The sequence below is a fragment of the Macaca fascicularis genome, chromosome 16 (assembly GCF_037993035.2).
Source record: "Macaca fascicularis isolate 582-1 chromosome 16, T2T-MFA8v1.1".
Lineage (NCBI taxonomy): Eukaryota > Metazoa > Chordata > Mammalia > Primates > Cercopithecidae > Macaca > Macaca fascicularis.
This window is the reverse complement of record NC_088390.1, coordinates 49,028,767-49,045,482: the sequence shown is the minus strand read 5'-3', so window position 1 is coordinate 49,045,482 and position 16,716 is coordinate 49,028,767. Positions and strand designations below refer to the sequence as shown.

At 46.0% G+C, this 16,716-nt stretch overlaps 1 protein-coding gene and 1 non-coding gene across 40 annotated transcripts in view; one reads left to right on the top strand and one right to left on the bottom strand.

Moving 5' to 3' along the window:
- MSI2 (musashi RNA binding protein 2) overlaps positions 1–15,020 on the top strand; it is a 432,504-nt gene extending 417,484 nt beyond the window's left edge. For 15 of the 39 annotated variants that reach the window (XM_074019228.1, XM_074019221.1, XM_045376051.3 and 12 more), the window contains 3 exons: positions 5,212–5,420; positions 7,311–7,383; positions 9,902–11,470. In XM_074019228.1, the coding sequence (XP_073875329.1) occupies positions 5,212–5,420; positions 7,311–7,352 (251 nt within the window). In that variant the 3' untranslated portion in view covers positions 7,353–7,383; positions 9,902–11,470. Of the gene's footprint in view, positions 1–5,211; positions 5,421–7,310; positions 7,384–9,901 lie in introns of all 39 variants that reach the window. The other 24 variants (XR_010582134.2, XR_010582133.2, XM_074019236.1 and 21 more) reach the window with 6 other exon arrangements.
- An 850-nt stretch (positions 15,021–15,870) lies between these two features.
- Positions 15,871–15,935, bottom strand: LOC123569598 (U7 small nuclear RNA). The gene has a single exon (XR_006693415.2). It is a non-coding gene; the product is annotated as a U7 small nuclear RNA (small nuclear RNA).
- Positions 15,936–16,716: the final 781 nt, after the last annotated feature.

Below are 16,716 nucleotides of genomic sequence, written 5' to 3'. Positions count from 1 at the left end.
GAATGGAGGCCGTGACACCAGTCAGCCCAAATCCCTTCTGAACTGGCCTTGGCAAGGGTGGGCCCTCCGTTGCATTTGCCTTACCCGGGCCACATGCACGAGCTGGGCAGGGGAGGGTCTTTCTCCCGGAAATGTGCCGGGGCCACTGTGGTCTTCGGCCTGAAATGAAACCTGGCAGCAGCAGATAATTCACAAAGCAGATGACCGAAATTGTCTTGAGGGCTGGCCCTGGCTTTTGCGGAAACGTGAGACCCACCGAACTAGGAGCTGGGTCTAGGGCTGGAACTTGGTGGGCCCCTGGCTTGTCCCAAATATGTGAACTGAGCTCATCTGGAAAATATTGTAAACAGTTCCTTTCTCTGGATCAGTAATAATCCAATTTTCAGGCCTTAGAGCCAGAGGTGCCCTCTGAGAGGTGCCCCCCTCATTGTCCTGGCTCTAGCTTTTTGCCTCAGGTCCAGTGGCATCACTTAGGGACAACACAAAAATTATTGGACTAGACTTCCATACCTTTTCTAGACCTACAGTGAGGCTGTTCTGACTCCTACCACTTCCCTACCCTCCGTGCCTAATTCCACTCTCAGCCCAGTCCCTTCTCACCACAGTTGGGCAGAGTCACATGCTGGCCAGACAGCAGGCATCTCTCGCATCTCGTTTTAGAACCCTAAGGGAAAGATGCACAGTAGCTTTGGGTCCAACCCTTGCAGGTGAGAGTCTTAAGCCTGCAGCATCCGTCTCTGTTAAGATCTACAGGATAAGATTCTCGGACTTTCCCAGGTCAGCCATCAGAGTATTTTATTGATGGGCAGGAAGTTTCTCCTTTTATCCCATGTGAAATGCCACCAACTTTCATTCAAGTGCATCTCCTCTTGCCATCCTCGGTGAGATTCGGTGTTCTCGCTTTCTGACCCCCATTCCCAGGAGTTCTTTCTTCAGGCCCAAGATGATTAAATGCACCAAATGGATAAATTGGGATTTTTGTAAGTCACCTCCTGATTCATATGGATAGTGAATTGCATTTGCCTATATCAGATTTTCCTAAATCCACTGGTAGTACCTGCCTTATTGGGCTCTGCATACATAACTATTTCAGAAATAGGGTGTATTTGTTTTAAACTTGACAAGTTACAGAACACTTTCTCTTTTTCATTCCTGAAGCAGCCCCGTGAGTCAGATTGAATAAGGAAAGCATCACTCACTTGCTACAGATGAGGACTTGGGCTTGTGAGTGGCTTCTTAGCCCAAGGCACCTGACTGTAAGAACAGAGCTGGGGTCACAGTCAGGTCTTCTGCCTCCGAGTCCAGTGCTCCCTTTCTCTACGTCATTGCTGCCTCTCTGTAGGTGCCACCTTGACTGGGAAAGCCCAGAGGATATTGGGGAGTGAGGATGAAGGGCAAAGAGAAACCTGCCTGGGATTAAAATGCTGCCATGGATGCTGCTAATGAAATGAACCTGATCACCACAATGAGCCCCCAAACTGCCATCCTAGAGCAGGGCTTATCCCAAGCCACTTAACGCTCAAAGCTCCTGCTGCAAAAATGCCAAGACGTTTGCAAGACATTGTCCTCTTCTGGGACAGGAGTCATAATATCCAATTTATAAATCTCAGCACTGTTTATTCAACAAAGTGTACTCCCTGCCCCTCCCCCCCGACACACACGCACACCCTAGCTGAGCAGTAGACAAGGTGCCCTTGTCCACTAAGAGCCACGTCCCATCTTCTCTTCCCGAGCTGATCCTGGTATATGGGACCAATTCTGGCCCCCCAAAATAAGTCTCCGTGCCTGGGGAAAAGGCACCTTCACTTAGAAAGATCACTGAGAATCGACTGGAGAATGACTTCCACAGAAAGCACCCTCAGGTCAGAGATTTGGCTTCATGCCTTCCCCCCCACCCCCTGCAACCCCACTCTCTACGTCTCCTCTTAGAGGGAGACAGCGTTCTCAGATGAGCCCCTTTCCTGTGTAGCCAGCCAGTGTTCAGTGTGTGGAGTTACGCTGACTTCGCGAAAGAAGAAAATTGCTTTGTCCCTAATGTCTTCCCACTGTCAGATAGCAGGAACAGCTACTGACACGTTTATGTGCCAAGTGGCAGTCCCCATTCTCTCCTAAGCAGCCAGAGCCGTTGCTTTTTATGAGTCTTCTCAAAGATGCATGAGTTTCCAGATGGCTTGTTGGGGGACTTTAACATGCTTTCTGGAGCCTGGGTCTTCTGCTCGCAGAGACAGACACACACAAGTGTTGACTGTGGAAAATAGAGGCTCCTCTCTTCCGTGCGCCCGGCCCTCAAGGGTGCGAGTTCCACTGCCCAGAAGCCTAGCTGGAGACAGGGGACCAGCCCAGAACTGGGCGCTTATTGCCTGCCGGCTGCGCCCTCTAGTGGGGACCCAGCAGCCCTGTGTTTCACCCCTGGCTGGGGGACATCTGCAAGGTGACTTTGAGCTGAGGCTCCGGCATTGTGATGAACAAGTGCATAATAAAACAGGACTTGGGATTTGAAAGCTGCATTCTAATACAGTGTCTTCTCCACGGTGATTTTTGTGTCATTTGATGGAGGATGACTGAGCAAGGAGGGGTGATATAGACCTAACATGAGCTGCTTATTGTGAAATTCCCTTCAGGCCGACTCAGAAGCCACAGGCCTCCCCGCACACAGGAATGGGAGAGGTTGCCAGGGATGGGCATAACACCAACAGCCCTTCTGTCTTCTAAGCTTGCAGAAGGGGGCATTTCTGGACATCACCCTTCTGTGGGCATGCTACATCCTGTCTCCAAGACTGCTTCTGCTGGCTAGGTTAGTCTCTAGGTGGCTCTTCTGTTGGAAGAAACGGAAATCTAAACCTGCTTCTCCCCACCCACTAGTTAGGTGAGCCTGCCCAACACCTTCCTGGGTTCACATCCGGCCAGACAAGAAAGAAGCCAAAAAAACTTTCTTTCCATCAACCACTGCGCCTCCTCATGCCCACCCCATCCTATTAGCCTAAAATGGAACAGGCTAATTAATTCATTTGTATAGGGAGGGATTTCAGCTGCCTGGACAAAACCAGGAGTCCACTGTCCAAGCTTCTTCTGTTTTCCTGAGCTCAGAAGAAAAAAATGTGTTAGACTAAGATAATACCGCCTTTTGAATATCTCGGCTTGATATTTGCCTCCATGAGTGAGAGGGCCAAGTGTTATCTGCAAGTTGAATCTTCTGTATTCAAAAATCTCTGATCCTTTTGTCTGCCAGCGCATTCCCAGATCAGCCGTTCACTTGCTCTCAGCCTCTGTAATTTATTTTTTTTCTTTTTCTCTTTAACCTGCTCTTTCCATTGGCCAGTTTATTCATTTCTCAGCTACAGCTTCAAAGCGGCTCACCTTCGGGCTTCCCACCCCAAGGGCATCCGGACGCTACAGTTCTGTTTTCTCTGCTGAGTCAGGAGCCAGGCCCAGCTTGATTTGGTCTCTCGTGTATCTTTGTGTCTCTGTCTCAGTCTCCTGCCAGTGTGCCTTGGGTGCCTCATCAATCTCTTCCCATCCCTGTGACAAGTGGGTGAAAATCAATCCACTTCTGGCTCTTCCAGGCCCACCAGAACTGAGGGCCTCAAACCACAGGTCCCTGGGCAAGGGAGGGGCCAAAGCCAGGAGTGACCCCACCTGCATGGATGTTCTTTGCCTCTGCCATTGAAGGCAACTGGTCACAGGGAAGAGGGGGAGAGGCCAAGGGAGGCAGAAGGGAGAAGTGATTGTTGCCAGGAGCAGCCCTTTGGAGCCGAAGATCTGAAAGTGTGACTCTCAGAATGTCTGGTTCTTTAATACAGGTTAGCCGTAGACCAAAGTTGGCCAGCCCAGACTCACCTTGAGGCTTAAAAATCAATAAGAACTTCCTTTTACAATTAAAAAAAATATTGTTTTCCATTTTGGAAAAGAAAATAAAGTTTAAACTACTAAGGGGAAATAAAGGTGAACAAAATTAACCTAGTTAACTGGTTGACAGGCTGCGACCCTCATTAGGGTCAGAATGATGAGGTTGGTGGGGGGCCGAGGCAGTGTCACCTTCCGCTGCCCCCCGATCTGCAACCCCACCACTCTCTGGATTTGTGCGTGTCAAGTCCCCTCTCTGTATACATCCTGAGCTTGCTGTTCTCAGTCTGGAGTTGACATTGCAGGATAACCAAGAGAAAGCAGGCATTTTGATCAGCTATGGTTTAGCTATGAATTGGTTCAGTCGGTATGTTCTGCATTCATACTTCTTTGTCTTTTTTTTTTAAACAAAAGGAAAAAAAAGTTTAAATCCCCCCTTTCCTTCTCCTGCAGGAGGTGAGTGTGTGGGTGTCCTGTAGAACCATTGGCTTCCACCCCAGCTCTGGCCCCAGCCTCCAGGTTTACCATTCCCCCCCATCCCTCCCTCCATCCCCTTCTCTCCACCCCAAAAGGAAACTCTCTGCCGCCATCATTACTGTTATGTCAAGATGCCCAAACTCTCCATGACATATCCCATCCTCCGACCACGTTCAGTATTGATGACTTTCATTCAGGGTTATGAGTGGGAAGGGTGGGAAGGGAGGGAGTAGCCAGTGGGGAGGGGGGAGTGGTGAGGGTGGGATGGAGAATGGGAATCTTTTTTGTCTTTTTTTAAAAAAACAAAACAAAACCAATTTGTCATTTAATGGATCCAAAAAGAAAAAGTGAAACACACATACAAGAAAAGATCAAAAATCCCCTCCGCAAAGATTTTTTTTTTTCCTGGACACAAATTGCTTTGTTTCCTGTCATGTTTTAATATCAATATTAACACAATGTGTAGTCTAAAACTAGTTCCTTTGTAGTTTGCATGGGATGTGAATGCTGTCTCAACGTGCCCAGATCTAGAAGACTGCATGAGCATCAATTCAGATGTGAAAAAAAAAAAAAAACTCTTTCTCTCTCTCTCTCTTTCTTCCATATATATCTCTATTTCTATTGTGATAATTTGGTGGGCAGTGAAGCACCTCCGGTTGGTTGCCGTAGTGTGTTGAATGATTGTTTTTTTATTCTCTATATTTTTGGAGCTCCAAGCTTCTTAGTAGTAGCCTGGGCTGAGTATTCTTGAGTCCCTGCTGATGTTTTCGCATGGCCTTGGTTGAGTGTTAGAAGTTGGGCCTCAGCTGTTTTTCTCAAGTGTTTGGCTTGTAATGACCGGTGCATGCCTGGCTTCTGGCCTCATACCCAGCTCTATTCTCTGCACACCAGTCCTGAATAGCTACAGTGCTCAACCGAATTTTGGCGCGCCCGCTTCCCCGGCAGGCTCCAACCCGGCGCGGCCCGGAGGCTTCCCGGGGGCCAACAGCCCAGGACCTGTCGCCGATCTCTACGGCCCTGCCAGCCAGGACTCCGGAGTGGGGAATTACATAAGTGCAGCCAGCCCACAGCCGGGCTCGGGCTTCGGCCACGGCATAGCTGTAAGTACCTGCCTTCCCTTGCCCTCCTGCCTCCTCCTTCCTGACCAGCTCCTTGTGGCCTGTGGGTGTGCCAGGAAAGCCCAAAATCGGGGGCAGAGGAGAGGACAGAGGGTCCCCATCAACATCACACCAGCTCCTGAGGGCTGAAGCCTCCATCGCCTTAGACATGTCCTGAGTGCCTCTCGTGTGGCTGTGTGATGGAGCGGAAGGAGCGTGGGCAGGTCCGGTTCAGATCTCACCACTCCATCACCTTCACACAGTGCATCCTTGAGCCACTTTGATGACCCGCCTGAACCTCATTTCCCCGACTGCAAAACCAGCATCTCTGTACTTTCCTCAAAGAGTGTGGGAGGATTATTCGAAATAATGTCACGCACTGGCACGTAATAGGGACTCAGTAGTGGCCACCTTCCTTGATCCCCGCTTTCTGGACACTGTCATGTGGGCTGGGACCTGAAAGCCGGGAAATGTCCCAGCTCCCCACCAGAGTAGGAGCCTTAGTCACCAGAGCCCCTGATCTAAGATCCAGTGGCAGTGCTGGAGCCTGGGAGGTGGTGTGGGGGTCCAAGCCCTCTCCCAGGCAGTTTCCTTTGCTAATGTTTCTTACAGTTTCCAGGTTCCAAGTAAGTTCCCATTTGCGTTCTTTAGCTGCAGCCCCCACCCCTTGAAGGCCAGATGCATTTGATATTTGTAATGCTCTGTGGTTCTATAATCTGACTAATCCAGGCAATGGAGATTTGCTTAACAGATTTGCATGCTGTTTTCAGATTGTATTGTTCTTCTCCCTCCCGGTGTGTGTGAGCATGAATGTGCCTGAGCCCACTTGCTCGCTGTCCCTTCCATTTTGGAAACAGAAAATTGGCCAACCTTTGCCCTAGCCAGCCTCACTATTTTGGAGGCAGCTTGGTTTTGAGCTAAGATGGGTGCGTCTGCAGTCCCAGGCCATGTTCCTGTCAGACTCTGCTTCTGAGCAACAGCTGGCAAGCCCTGCCTTGGGGGCCACGCTGCGGAGAACAAAACACGTGCAGACAGTCTAGGGCACCAAGGTGGCCTCATTCATGCCCCCTGGCATTGGGAGCTCCTCCCTCATACACACACGCGCACACGCACGCACATGCACACACGCATGCGCACACATCCATGCACACACACACATGCATGCACGCACACACGGACACACACACGCACACGCACACATGCACACACACCTGCCAGCCCTATTTGTGCAGGGTGGGTCCTTGTTCAGTTCTGCTCCCAAGCCAGTATCACTTAAGTCAGTAGTTTAATGAATCTAATCCCCTCGGATCAACTGTGGTACCAAATCCAGAATATTATTATTCACCTGAGAGCTGCTCAATTTAGGGGACCATCTATCACTACTTAGAACACAACTCATTTCCATATTCAGCATCCAGAAACACAGGCCCAATTTGTTCTTGAAAACCGGGGTCTTTTGACCTGTGGGCTGTGATGTTTTTCTGAAATAACCAGAAAGCATCCCAGTCTGTCTGCACCGGGATTTCTTCTCCCCAGCTAGAGCCGCTGGGACTGTGGACAGAGACTTATCTTTGCACTCTGGGGTTCAGGGCAGCCGTGCCCATCACTGGGGGCACAAACCCCCGTTTCCCACCACCCACCCACGCCTCTGAATCTGGCTTTTGGTTTTTCCCTGGGTAAGCAGATAGGCTTGGTAGGGGCGGAGGGAGTGGGGACTAGGGGTCTGGAGCTAAGGAGGATGTCATCCTGGCCCCTCATGGCACGGTGTCTCAGAATTACATATTCATGCTGGCAACCACAGAACTAGTCCTAGAGATAATTTCCTTTCCCAGAATGTGACAATCTGTTCCCATGTATAGCACACTGATGACCTTAACAATTGTGCAATTTTAGGGACCTTTGATTGCAACGGCCTTTACAAATGGATACCATTGAGCAGGTGCTTTCGTTGCCATCTCACTCTGAGGTATTACCGTCTCTGCCATGTGTCTCCGCCCTGCTGGTGTGTCCGTACATGTATGTCCACGGGTCATACATGTACGTGCGTGCCCCTGTCTCATCACATCCACATCTCTCTCTCCTCTTTCTGGACCCCTTTTCAGGAGGGTGGGGGCAAAAACAAATCCAGTCTTTTAATCTGTCATCCCTTCCTCCAGCTTTTAATCATGACCCCCACCTTTTTGACTCTCTCTTTTTTCTTAATTTGGTTCTTTGGATTCTTTTTCTGTATCTTCTCCACCCTTCATCTTTCTCTGTCTTGAAATACAATCAAGAGTGTGGGAAACTGGAAGGAGATCTCGTGCTGCGCCCGTCCCAGGGGGATAGAGGCAGGGAAGCATTGGGCTTCTGCTAGGCCTGGAAGCAGGGATGGGGGCCAGGGCCACCACTCCTGGAGGTCCTTTGAGCTGGCCCTGTGAGTTGCTAGACCCCTTCAGCTCCCCAGGCCTTGCTGGGGCTCAGCCAATGGGGTTCATGCAGTCAAACAGTCAGACTCCATCTTTTAGTGAAAAGAAAACATTTTTGCCAGTAACTACTGAGTAATTATCCAGATTACTGCACGAAAAGCAAATTAAATTAACGACATCACCTGTGTAACGTGGATTTGGATCCCTGCCAGTTTCCTAACCTTTTAAACTGAGCTCAAGTTAATTAAACATTTTTTCAATCACTTTGATGGGGATGTGGAGGGGATGGAAGAGAGGAGAGGGAGGTTGGGGCAGTGAGGGAGCCCCTTGCCACACACTCCTGTGGAAGTGAGTATCTGTCCTTCTTGGGAAGAACACCAGCAAGGGAGGGGGTTGTCCTTGTGAAAGCACTAGATGTGTACTGTGTTAGCACATTAAGTGTGTGAGGTTGCAACATGGATCTGTCTCTGGAAAAGAGAGGGTGACAGCTGAGGCCAGGCAATGTATTCCACTAGGAAAATCCCACAGGGGCACCAGAGCCTTTCACTCTTGGAGTTGGGAGGTAGGAGAAACAAGGCTGCAGATGAACTGGCCACTTCGGGCTTGCACTTCGTTGGATGCCTCTCTCCTAGTGAGGGATTGCTCCTGGCTCCTGAGTCGGACCAGGTGGAGAACTGGGTTGAGTTGAGCTCCATAAATCTCTTGGATTTCTCTAATGTTGCTGCTAAGGGATCACCTCAACTAACGCAACTGCCTCTGTTAACCAAATAAACCATGTGTGTGAATTCCCCCACCCCTCGCCTCCACTTCCCCTTGACCACTGACCCAGCCATTGCTGGCCAGAGCCAGAGGCCACTAACAGTTTGAAGGAAAGCTACTCGCTACTAATTAAGCTGGGTTTGGGGGCCCAGAGGAAGTAAGGTTTCTCTGGGAGCAGGGACAACTGATATCACCAAGAACTCCGGAGACTGAAGATGGCTCCAGCCCTTTGTGAAGTCACATGAAGAGGGGGTTAAACAACTACGAGGCACAGCAGACCCTTGAAAGGCCAGGCACTGGGGCTGCCTGTGCTCCCTCCTTACCTCCCTTGGAAGAGAAGGAGTGGTGTAGGGCTTCCTGCCCACAGCTCCATGTACCCCCAAGGCCACTAAAGCCTTTCCATAGGGGTGGGGCGGGATAGAATGGGATGGGGGAGGCTGCTACCAGCCCATCCTCCCTCATCTAAGTCTAGGACTCAATTTCCAGAGAAGGACGAAGTAGCCAAGAGTGTGATAGCAACTCACCCCCTTCCAAAATGGATTAGGTGAACTCATAGAGCCACGTGGCTGCACCACAGCAGTTAGGAAGGACTGGTCAGACACACACATTGTCCCCAACAGAGGTGACCCTCTGACATTTAGCGCCATCCACAAAAGAGGAGCCCAGGCCCCGCTCCCCGCCCCCCGCCCCCCACCCCCCACCCGCAGTCAATTCAGGGAGACTCAATTAACACATCTGTGAATCCTGGGCCTGTTTTTGTTTCCTGTAACCAAAGCTGGTTATTTGTTGTATATTTTTAGTGTCATGACCTTTAGTTTTTGGTATGTGGTATGATCTTTTAGCATAAGTTTGCATTTAAAAGTTATTGATGGGTATCTAATAAAGGCAAAAGTTTGCGGGGTTTTTTTTGTTTGTTTGTTTGTTTTTAACATTTAGCTTTGGAAACAGAAGTTTAAACAGAAAAAAGGTATCTCTGGTCAATGGGCAGTTGGCCCATCTGGCTGCAACCCCTGTGACCACATTTCCCACCATTACCTCAAGAACCCTATGGTACTGTATCAAATCAGCAAGAAGAGTTGTAACCTTGTCCTCTCCCCAGTATCAGGCATGGTTTAGGTGTCAGATTTCCAAAGCTGTGATCTCAGTAGGCTTCTAGCCAGGTGATTTTCATACATATTCAGTAGTGCAATGAAGTCCATCTTTGAAACTCTAGTTAAAACAGTGGAGGAAATCTCATACTTGTCTGACACTTCTTTCTCCTCCCCTCTCCCCTCCATTTTATGTTTTCTTCTGGACATCCTGGCCTTCCCCACCCTGCAGAGCATACCTGGATGTCCAGGCAAGACTGGGCGAAGTTTCTGAGTGGCCCTTTGTTTAGGTGATGTCCTCAGACCTGGACCCCCACCAGCCTCACTCCCCATCCCAACCAGAGATGGCTCACTTCGGATCGAGGGTTGACTACATCTCATCATCTCACGAATCTGCTGTAATATAAGACAACAGCTTTTAAATGTGTATATAACCCATGATTTCAGTTTGTTTTGTTTTGTTTTTCTTGATGGTTTCCCTCTCCCTTCCTCTCTTCCCATTCTCCTTTTAAATCTCCTTGAATCACATTTGGTAGTGATTTTGACTTAGTCCAGTAGTCACGTAGCTTTAATATCTAGTTCAAAGCTAACCATAGTATAATTGTTATATTAAGGAGTTATTTTTTCTTAAAAAATTTTTTTTTGCTTGTTTTGGTTCTGTTCTCACTTTTAAAGGATGCTGAGATGGTAATATTACTCTCCCTATTTTGGTACCAATTCTGAGACTGTATGAATTTTCAGGTGGAACTTGAGCACACACTGAAGCAAAGTTGTGAAGTGCGGGGCGGGAGGTGGGCATGAGCTTTCTATTTTGCGTTGTAGAAGAAGTGAGATGTGGTAAGCTAATTCACAGACTCTCTAGCAGTTCTTTTTGTGATGTCTCTATGTTAATCTGAGTCTATCTATTTTCGGCAATAAGGTAAGGACGACAGTGTTTTGGGTGTCCTCCTTTTCTATAAGTGCTTTTTTTCTGTTGAAAGAGGTGATATTATAAGGTTTTTTGAAATTGTGAATTCTAAAAAAGAAATGTTGTAAATACAATTCCATTAACTACATAGAAACTATTAAGAAAGAGAGAATCAAAAATATTTTTGTGAGGGAGTCGGTCCCAGGCAGTTTGATGCTCTGTGGAAGGAGGCGGGAAAGGAACGTTGGCCAAGTCAGTTACTGAGATGAAGATCGCCCAGCTGCCAGGACCACCCCAGGACAAGTTAGAGCACTGTTTAGCTCCTTTGTCTGTGTGATAGACCTAAGAACTGTATTAGTGTTGTACCAGCCTATTAACCTCTTGTCTGTGCACAGCTTCAAATGTTACCGTCTAGTTAGATTTTTATTTAAAATATGAAAAACTGCTTTTCCCAAGACGTTTTTTAAAAACAAAGCTACAATTTTAATATTTAACATATTTAAAGTTTCAAAGCACACCTGTTTGGCTTGGGTGGGGGTGGGGTGGGGGGGATATTCTTTTTCAGTCTTAATTTTTAAATATTTGATCATTTTCTATTGTCCAATCATTTCAGCACCTCCAAAGGTTCCTAGGACACTTTGCCTCTCTTCTCCCCCTGCTCCCCACCCCGCTCCCAGATCTGGGGGCCCATGGGCCAGGAGTGGATAAGCCTGCATTAATACAACCTTTCTCCATTCACTTTCTATTTACAAATTAGGAAAGCAACCTTTTGGTTTATATATTTTTTTTAATACCTCAGTGCTGCAAGTATCACCAGAGAGGCTATGGAAGAATTTTTTTTTTAATTTATTATAGATGTAAACAGAATTTTAAAAATAAAAAGTATAAACATCACTGCACTGTGACTGGTGGGAAAAACTGACAGTTTCCTCTTTGCACATGTTTAACATTTGGCTGTTATAATATATGGTCCTCGGTTGGGGAAAGATACTTATGATGAAGGATATTTTTTAATTTAACTTTTTTTTAAATATTGGTAATAGGTCGGCAACAGCAACTATAGAAGTACAACTCAATAGATGGCATTAAAACATATTGTAGTGTGGATATATATTTTTTCTTTTTTAAAATGTGATATTGACGTTTTATTAATATTTTTTAAATTGTTACGTTTATAAATTTGGTACTTAAGGCACAGCCAGTATGAGACACTGAATGCGACATTTATTATAAAGAGCTGCTGCACTCCTATTTTTATAAATTTTACTAACAAAGTAGACTAATGTAGACATTCACAGACATGGTAGGGCAAAAGCATCTTCAAACTAAAGACTCCAAAATGCTAACTCAGAAAGAAAGAAAAAAGCCTTTTTCAATTCTAATGAAACAGCAACAACATTTTTTTTTAATTAAAAAAAAAATCATGTTCTTTGTTTTTCTAATAAAATGTTAGGTTGTTTGGTGAGGTTTTTTTATTGCTTTTTTCCTTTCTTTGTTTCTTTTCTTTTCCCCCAAACAACCAGATTAAATGCTGAGCGCTTTTAAAATATCAAAACTTGTTCAAGTCATAAAACAACAAAACAGAAGTTTTATTTAAAAAAAAAAAAGAAAGAAAGAAAAAATAGTAAATTCCCAGAAATTCAGTGTTTAGACGAGGGAATTTAATTCCTATTTTGTCCATGTTGGTGATGTACTGTACTTCCCTTCCTTTTCTCTGCATCCCCCATCACCTCATAGAAGACTCTTTGTTGATCATTGTATGTTAATAATGTATAAAATGGCTATCTTGTAAGCGTGCTGTCCTGGTACTAGTGTAGCGACTTTTTTTCTCCTCTTTCTTCTAGTACATATTGATAGGTATAACATAATTAAGGTTTAAAAAAATTAGACATAGTTATTCAGATTTAGGACCAGTAAGGATAGAACTTTCTCTTATTTATGAAAAAAAAAAAAGCTAATAATTTTGGGGCAGTTTTTTCCTTTAATTATTTTTTTCAATTTCAAGTTTAATTTTATTTTAGCTGATCTGATGTGGTTTCAACTAACCCAAGGTCTCACCATGTTAAAATGCCGGCGGACTCTACGGCGTTTTGTAGATTCCCCCCCCCCCCCACTGTGAAGGGGTGCCATACTACCTTAAATGCTAATGCTAGATATGCAAAACTGGATTTTTTTAATTTATTTTTTAAAAGAGGGAGGCATGGTATATTAAAATGATTTTACTAAGAGAAAAATATTTTTTTAAGAATGCTCAGAAGAAATTGATAATCTGTGTGAATATGTTTTAGATGTTTATATACCTTTTGAAGAGACCCAGTAGCCCATAGCACAAATCTTGTGGAAATCCGATATGTTTTAATGTGGCTACCTAGGTTTAAGGTTCACGTTAGTCCCCCCATCCATCTAGAAGTCCATTTTGAAAGATTTTTGTAAATTCTTTTAGCACTGATGTTCAGCCTTGTCTTTGTTTCAGTTAAGCTCAATGGCGAACATGGGAACCACCTTTCGCCTTCCCTGGGGGAGAAACCCTCTTGGCTGATGGCTTTTCCCCGGAATTATCAAACAGCCACCGGGTGACTTTCTGGCTTCCAGATCCATCTGCCTGAGACCCCCGAACTCCTCTCCTCCCAAGCAGAGGCGAGTGAGTGGCATTAGCTCCCGGACCCATTCCCGGTTCTAGCTGGGCATGGGGCTGACGGATATGACCAAGCCTTGGTCTGCTCTCTAGCAGCTTCCACAGACTTGGCTCGTGGCCTTCCTCATATCCATTGGGAAAACCAAACAGCCTCGCGCTCTATCCCAGTCGCCCATTAGCTTGATTCAAACGAAGCCCCAACAGGCCTTTGCGTTTTTATCCTTCATAACCTTCATCTTAATTTGAACTTGTAGCTTGGACTTTAAGGTAGCATGGCTCTATTGCTGTCAATTTACTGTTTCACTGCACAGCAATCACAGCCAGTGAATGTTACACACATCTTGCTAGACTAGTATAAAAATCATTGGGTAATTGTTGGTTCTAATGACCTGAAAGGTGTTCAGTTTTTGTTCTTGGTTTTGTTTTGTTTTTGATTTCTTGGGGGTGGGTTTTGCTTGTTGTTCTTTTTCATTTGGGGATTTTGGGGGAAAAAATTTTATTTTTGGTTCCAAATAGAAAAACAAAACCTATTTTGATCTTTAGTGCAAACGAGGGCTAGGGACTTAGCCTCCTCCACCACCTCCACACTGCTTCATTCTGCCATTCACTCACTGCAGCATATTCAAGAATAAAGCAATATCGTTTACTACATTTTTTATTGAAGGTCAGCCATGCTTTCTGTATTATATTGCATATGAAATTGTTTACAAAAGAAACACTAACTCATACTTCTTTTTATTGGTTGCAAGTGGCACGCAGGGACAGAGGGAGAGTGGGGGGCTGGTGGGGGAAGGGAGATTTTTTTTTTTTTTCTTGAATGTGCTTCACAAGCCAGGCTATCTTCCAAGGGAGGCAGACAGTGGGTAGAGCAGAGGGACTGACTGCAGGCAAGCACATTGAAGAAAGACACTGGCGGGTTTCCCCACCCTCACCCCAAAGCAGACAACTAGCAGACATCAGCTTAGCCCTGTCCTGGGCACAGACACTACACAAGGAGACGCTGGAAGTTAAGCAATACTTTAATACTGTAATATGTTTGTTTTCTTTTTCTTTTTTTTTTTTCCACCAAAAAAATGTAAGTAAACTAAAACACAAAAACATATAAATAAAATCCACCCCTCTTGTCGGGGGCTGGGGGGGCAACCTTAATCCAAACACCTGGCTATCAAATAATCAGAATGTATTGTCTCCGACAGGATTTCAGTTCCGGGAGGCAGGGGCATGATGGGGGAGGGGGCTGGAGGCTGAGAGACAAAAGTTCCAGAGCCTCCCTCGAAGGTTCTCTACTACTGTATTCTGTACATAATGTACCATCGCGTGTGGAATCTGTGAGTGTCCTCTTAAGTAGCGTGGGCTAGCCAATCTGCCGTTCATGGTGTATTGTAAACTCCGAATTCCATATGTAATAGGATGCAAGTCTAAGCGTTTCATGTGGACATAAATGTATCTAAATAAAACTTTCCCTAGCACTGTGGCTGACCTCACCCTTACTTTTATACTTTAGTATGAAACTGATGAGAACTTTGGTAGTGAGTATTTTTTTTATATATATACATATATATGTATCTATCTATATATATATCTCAAGCATCTTTCAGGTCTTTGTGTGTGGCTTTCTTAAAGCCCTGTTGTAAAAAATTACTATGTGGATGGCAGTCTCTCACATCACAGATGTGGAAAGTATAATTTTATATTTGTATTTTCAAATAAATAAGTTTGTGAAAGGTTTCCATCCTCTACTGTGGTCCAGAAATCAATGTGTTTGTCTGACAAAAAAAAAATAAAATAAAATAAACTGTTTTGAACAGAGTTGTTTGGTATTCTTTTGCTTGCAGAGGAGGGCTGGGCTCCGGGAGACCTGTTGTTTTGCTTGAGCGGGAGAGGATCTCATCAAATAGCACCTGCCACCCTCACCCCTCAGCGTGAATGTTGGCCACGGGCCTCCAGCAGGGAAGAAGCCCCTGCCTTGTCCCCAGGGAGCTTGTGGCACCATTTTTATGAAGTGGCAAGAGAGCACTAAGATGGAAGGGCAGATGGGAGAGTGGCGTAGATTAACAGCAGAAGGCACACAGAACCCATGGGTGGACAGGGAATAAACCCCAAAGGTCCTGCAGATCAGAGGACCCAGATGGTGGAAGGAGCTAAGGGGCTTTCCTGGGTGCTGTCCTCAGTTATCAACAGCACGTGGGAGAAGGCGCCAAACCACATTCCACAACCCTTGAGTAGGGATCTGAACAGGTACCAGACCTCTGCCCTCAAGGAGGTTAAAGTTTTGCCTACTGGAAATCAGCAGAATCACAAAACTAAAGATGTAGAGATAGATCATCTGCAATACTTTCCACCCCTCTCTCTACCAAACAAATGAGAGGATACAAAAGAATTGACACCCAGTACATTGAGGGCAAGTCCCAAGACCTGATGATGACAGCTACAGCATGCTCTGAATCAGTGGATTCCTCAGCTTCGAAGCCCTGGAGAGAAACACCAGGCCAAGAGGTGTGCAAGGGATGAAGCGTGGATGAAGGACAATGCCTGCCAGTGTCCCTTAGCTGCTTCCTCAAGGCCCCCAGGAAAGCTGTAGTCTCCAGGACATGGCCTTCTTGGGTCCCTCCTCCAACTTCCTGTCTCCTGCATATAACAAATTTATCTTTTTTGTAAAATGGGCTTTCCAGTGAAAACCAGAAAACCAGCTAGACAAGATTCTTTAAAAAAGCTGAAGCACTAACAATTTTAAGGTATTCCCGCTACACTGGGGTCCTAGAGGAGACAGTAGAAGATGCATTCCTTTATCTGGAGCTGGAGGCAGGAGCACTGGGTTCCAGGCCCACCTCCTGTGTGTCCACAGACAGCCCTCCACAGTGTCTCGTTACATTGTTTAAGGGCAGGAGAGAAGAGTATAATCCCTGCTGCCCCACAGAAATGAAAGACCAATGGGAGCTGACGTGAGAAATCCCTTTTAGGAATTCTGAGAGAAGTGAGCCAGACACATGAGGCTGGCCATTGTGGCCATCTTCCTCATCCTGATTGCTCAGCTCAAAGAAGGGGGAGGCCCAAACCCAGCCCAGGAGCCTAAGGAGAGACAGAGCAGGGAACAGGAGCACCAACTGTATGCCAAGTGGATCATACATGTGCCCTGGTTAGTCCCACATGTGCCACATGACTATCTACATTGTAACGGTCAAATAAGGTGGATAATTTGCCCATGGTTGTACAACTGCAGAGTGGCAGAATGGAACCCTATCTCCAATACATCCTGCTGCCCCGGGTTCAAGCCTGGTGACAAATATCAGCATCAGTGTTGAGTGTGCCTGGGAGGGTGGGAGTGAGGCTTCTAACCTAAGTGCCTACCTGAGTCAACAAAATGCACCAAAAAAAGGCAGGACAATACCAAGCTAGAGAACAACAAACTTTCCTGTTTTAATGTTTCATGGAGAAAAAAAAAAAAAAAAATAGAAAACAAATCAGCAAAAACTAGAAGGAAAAAGAAGAAACAACAATGTAAAAT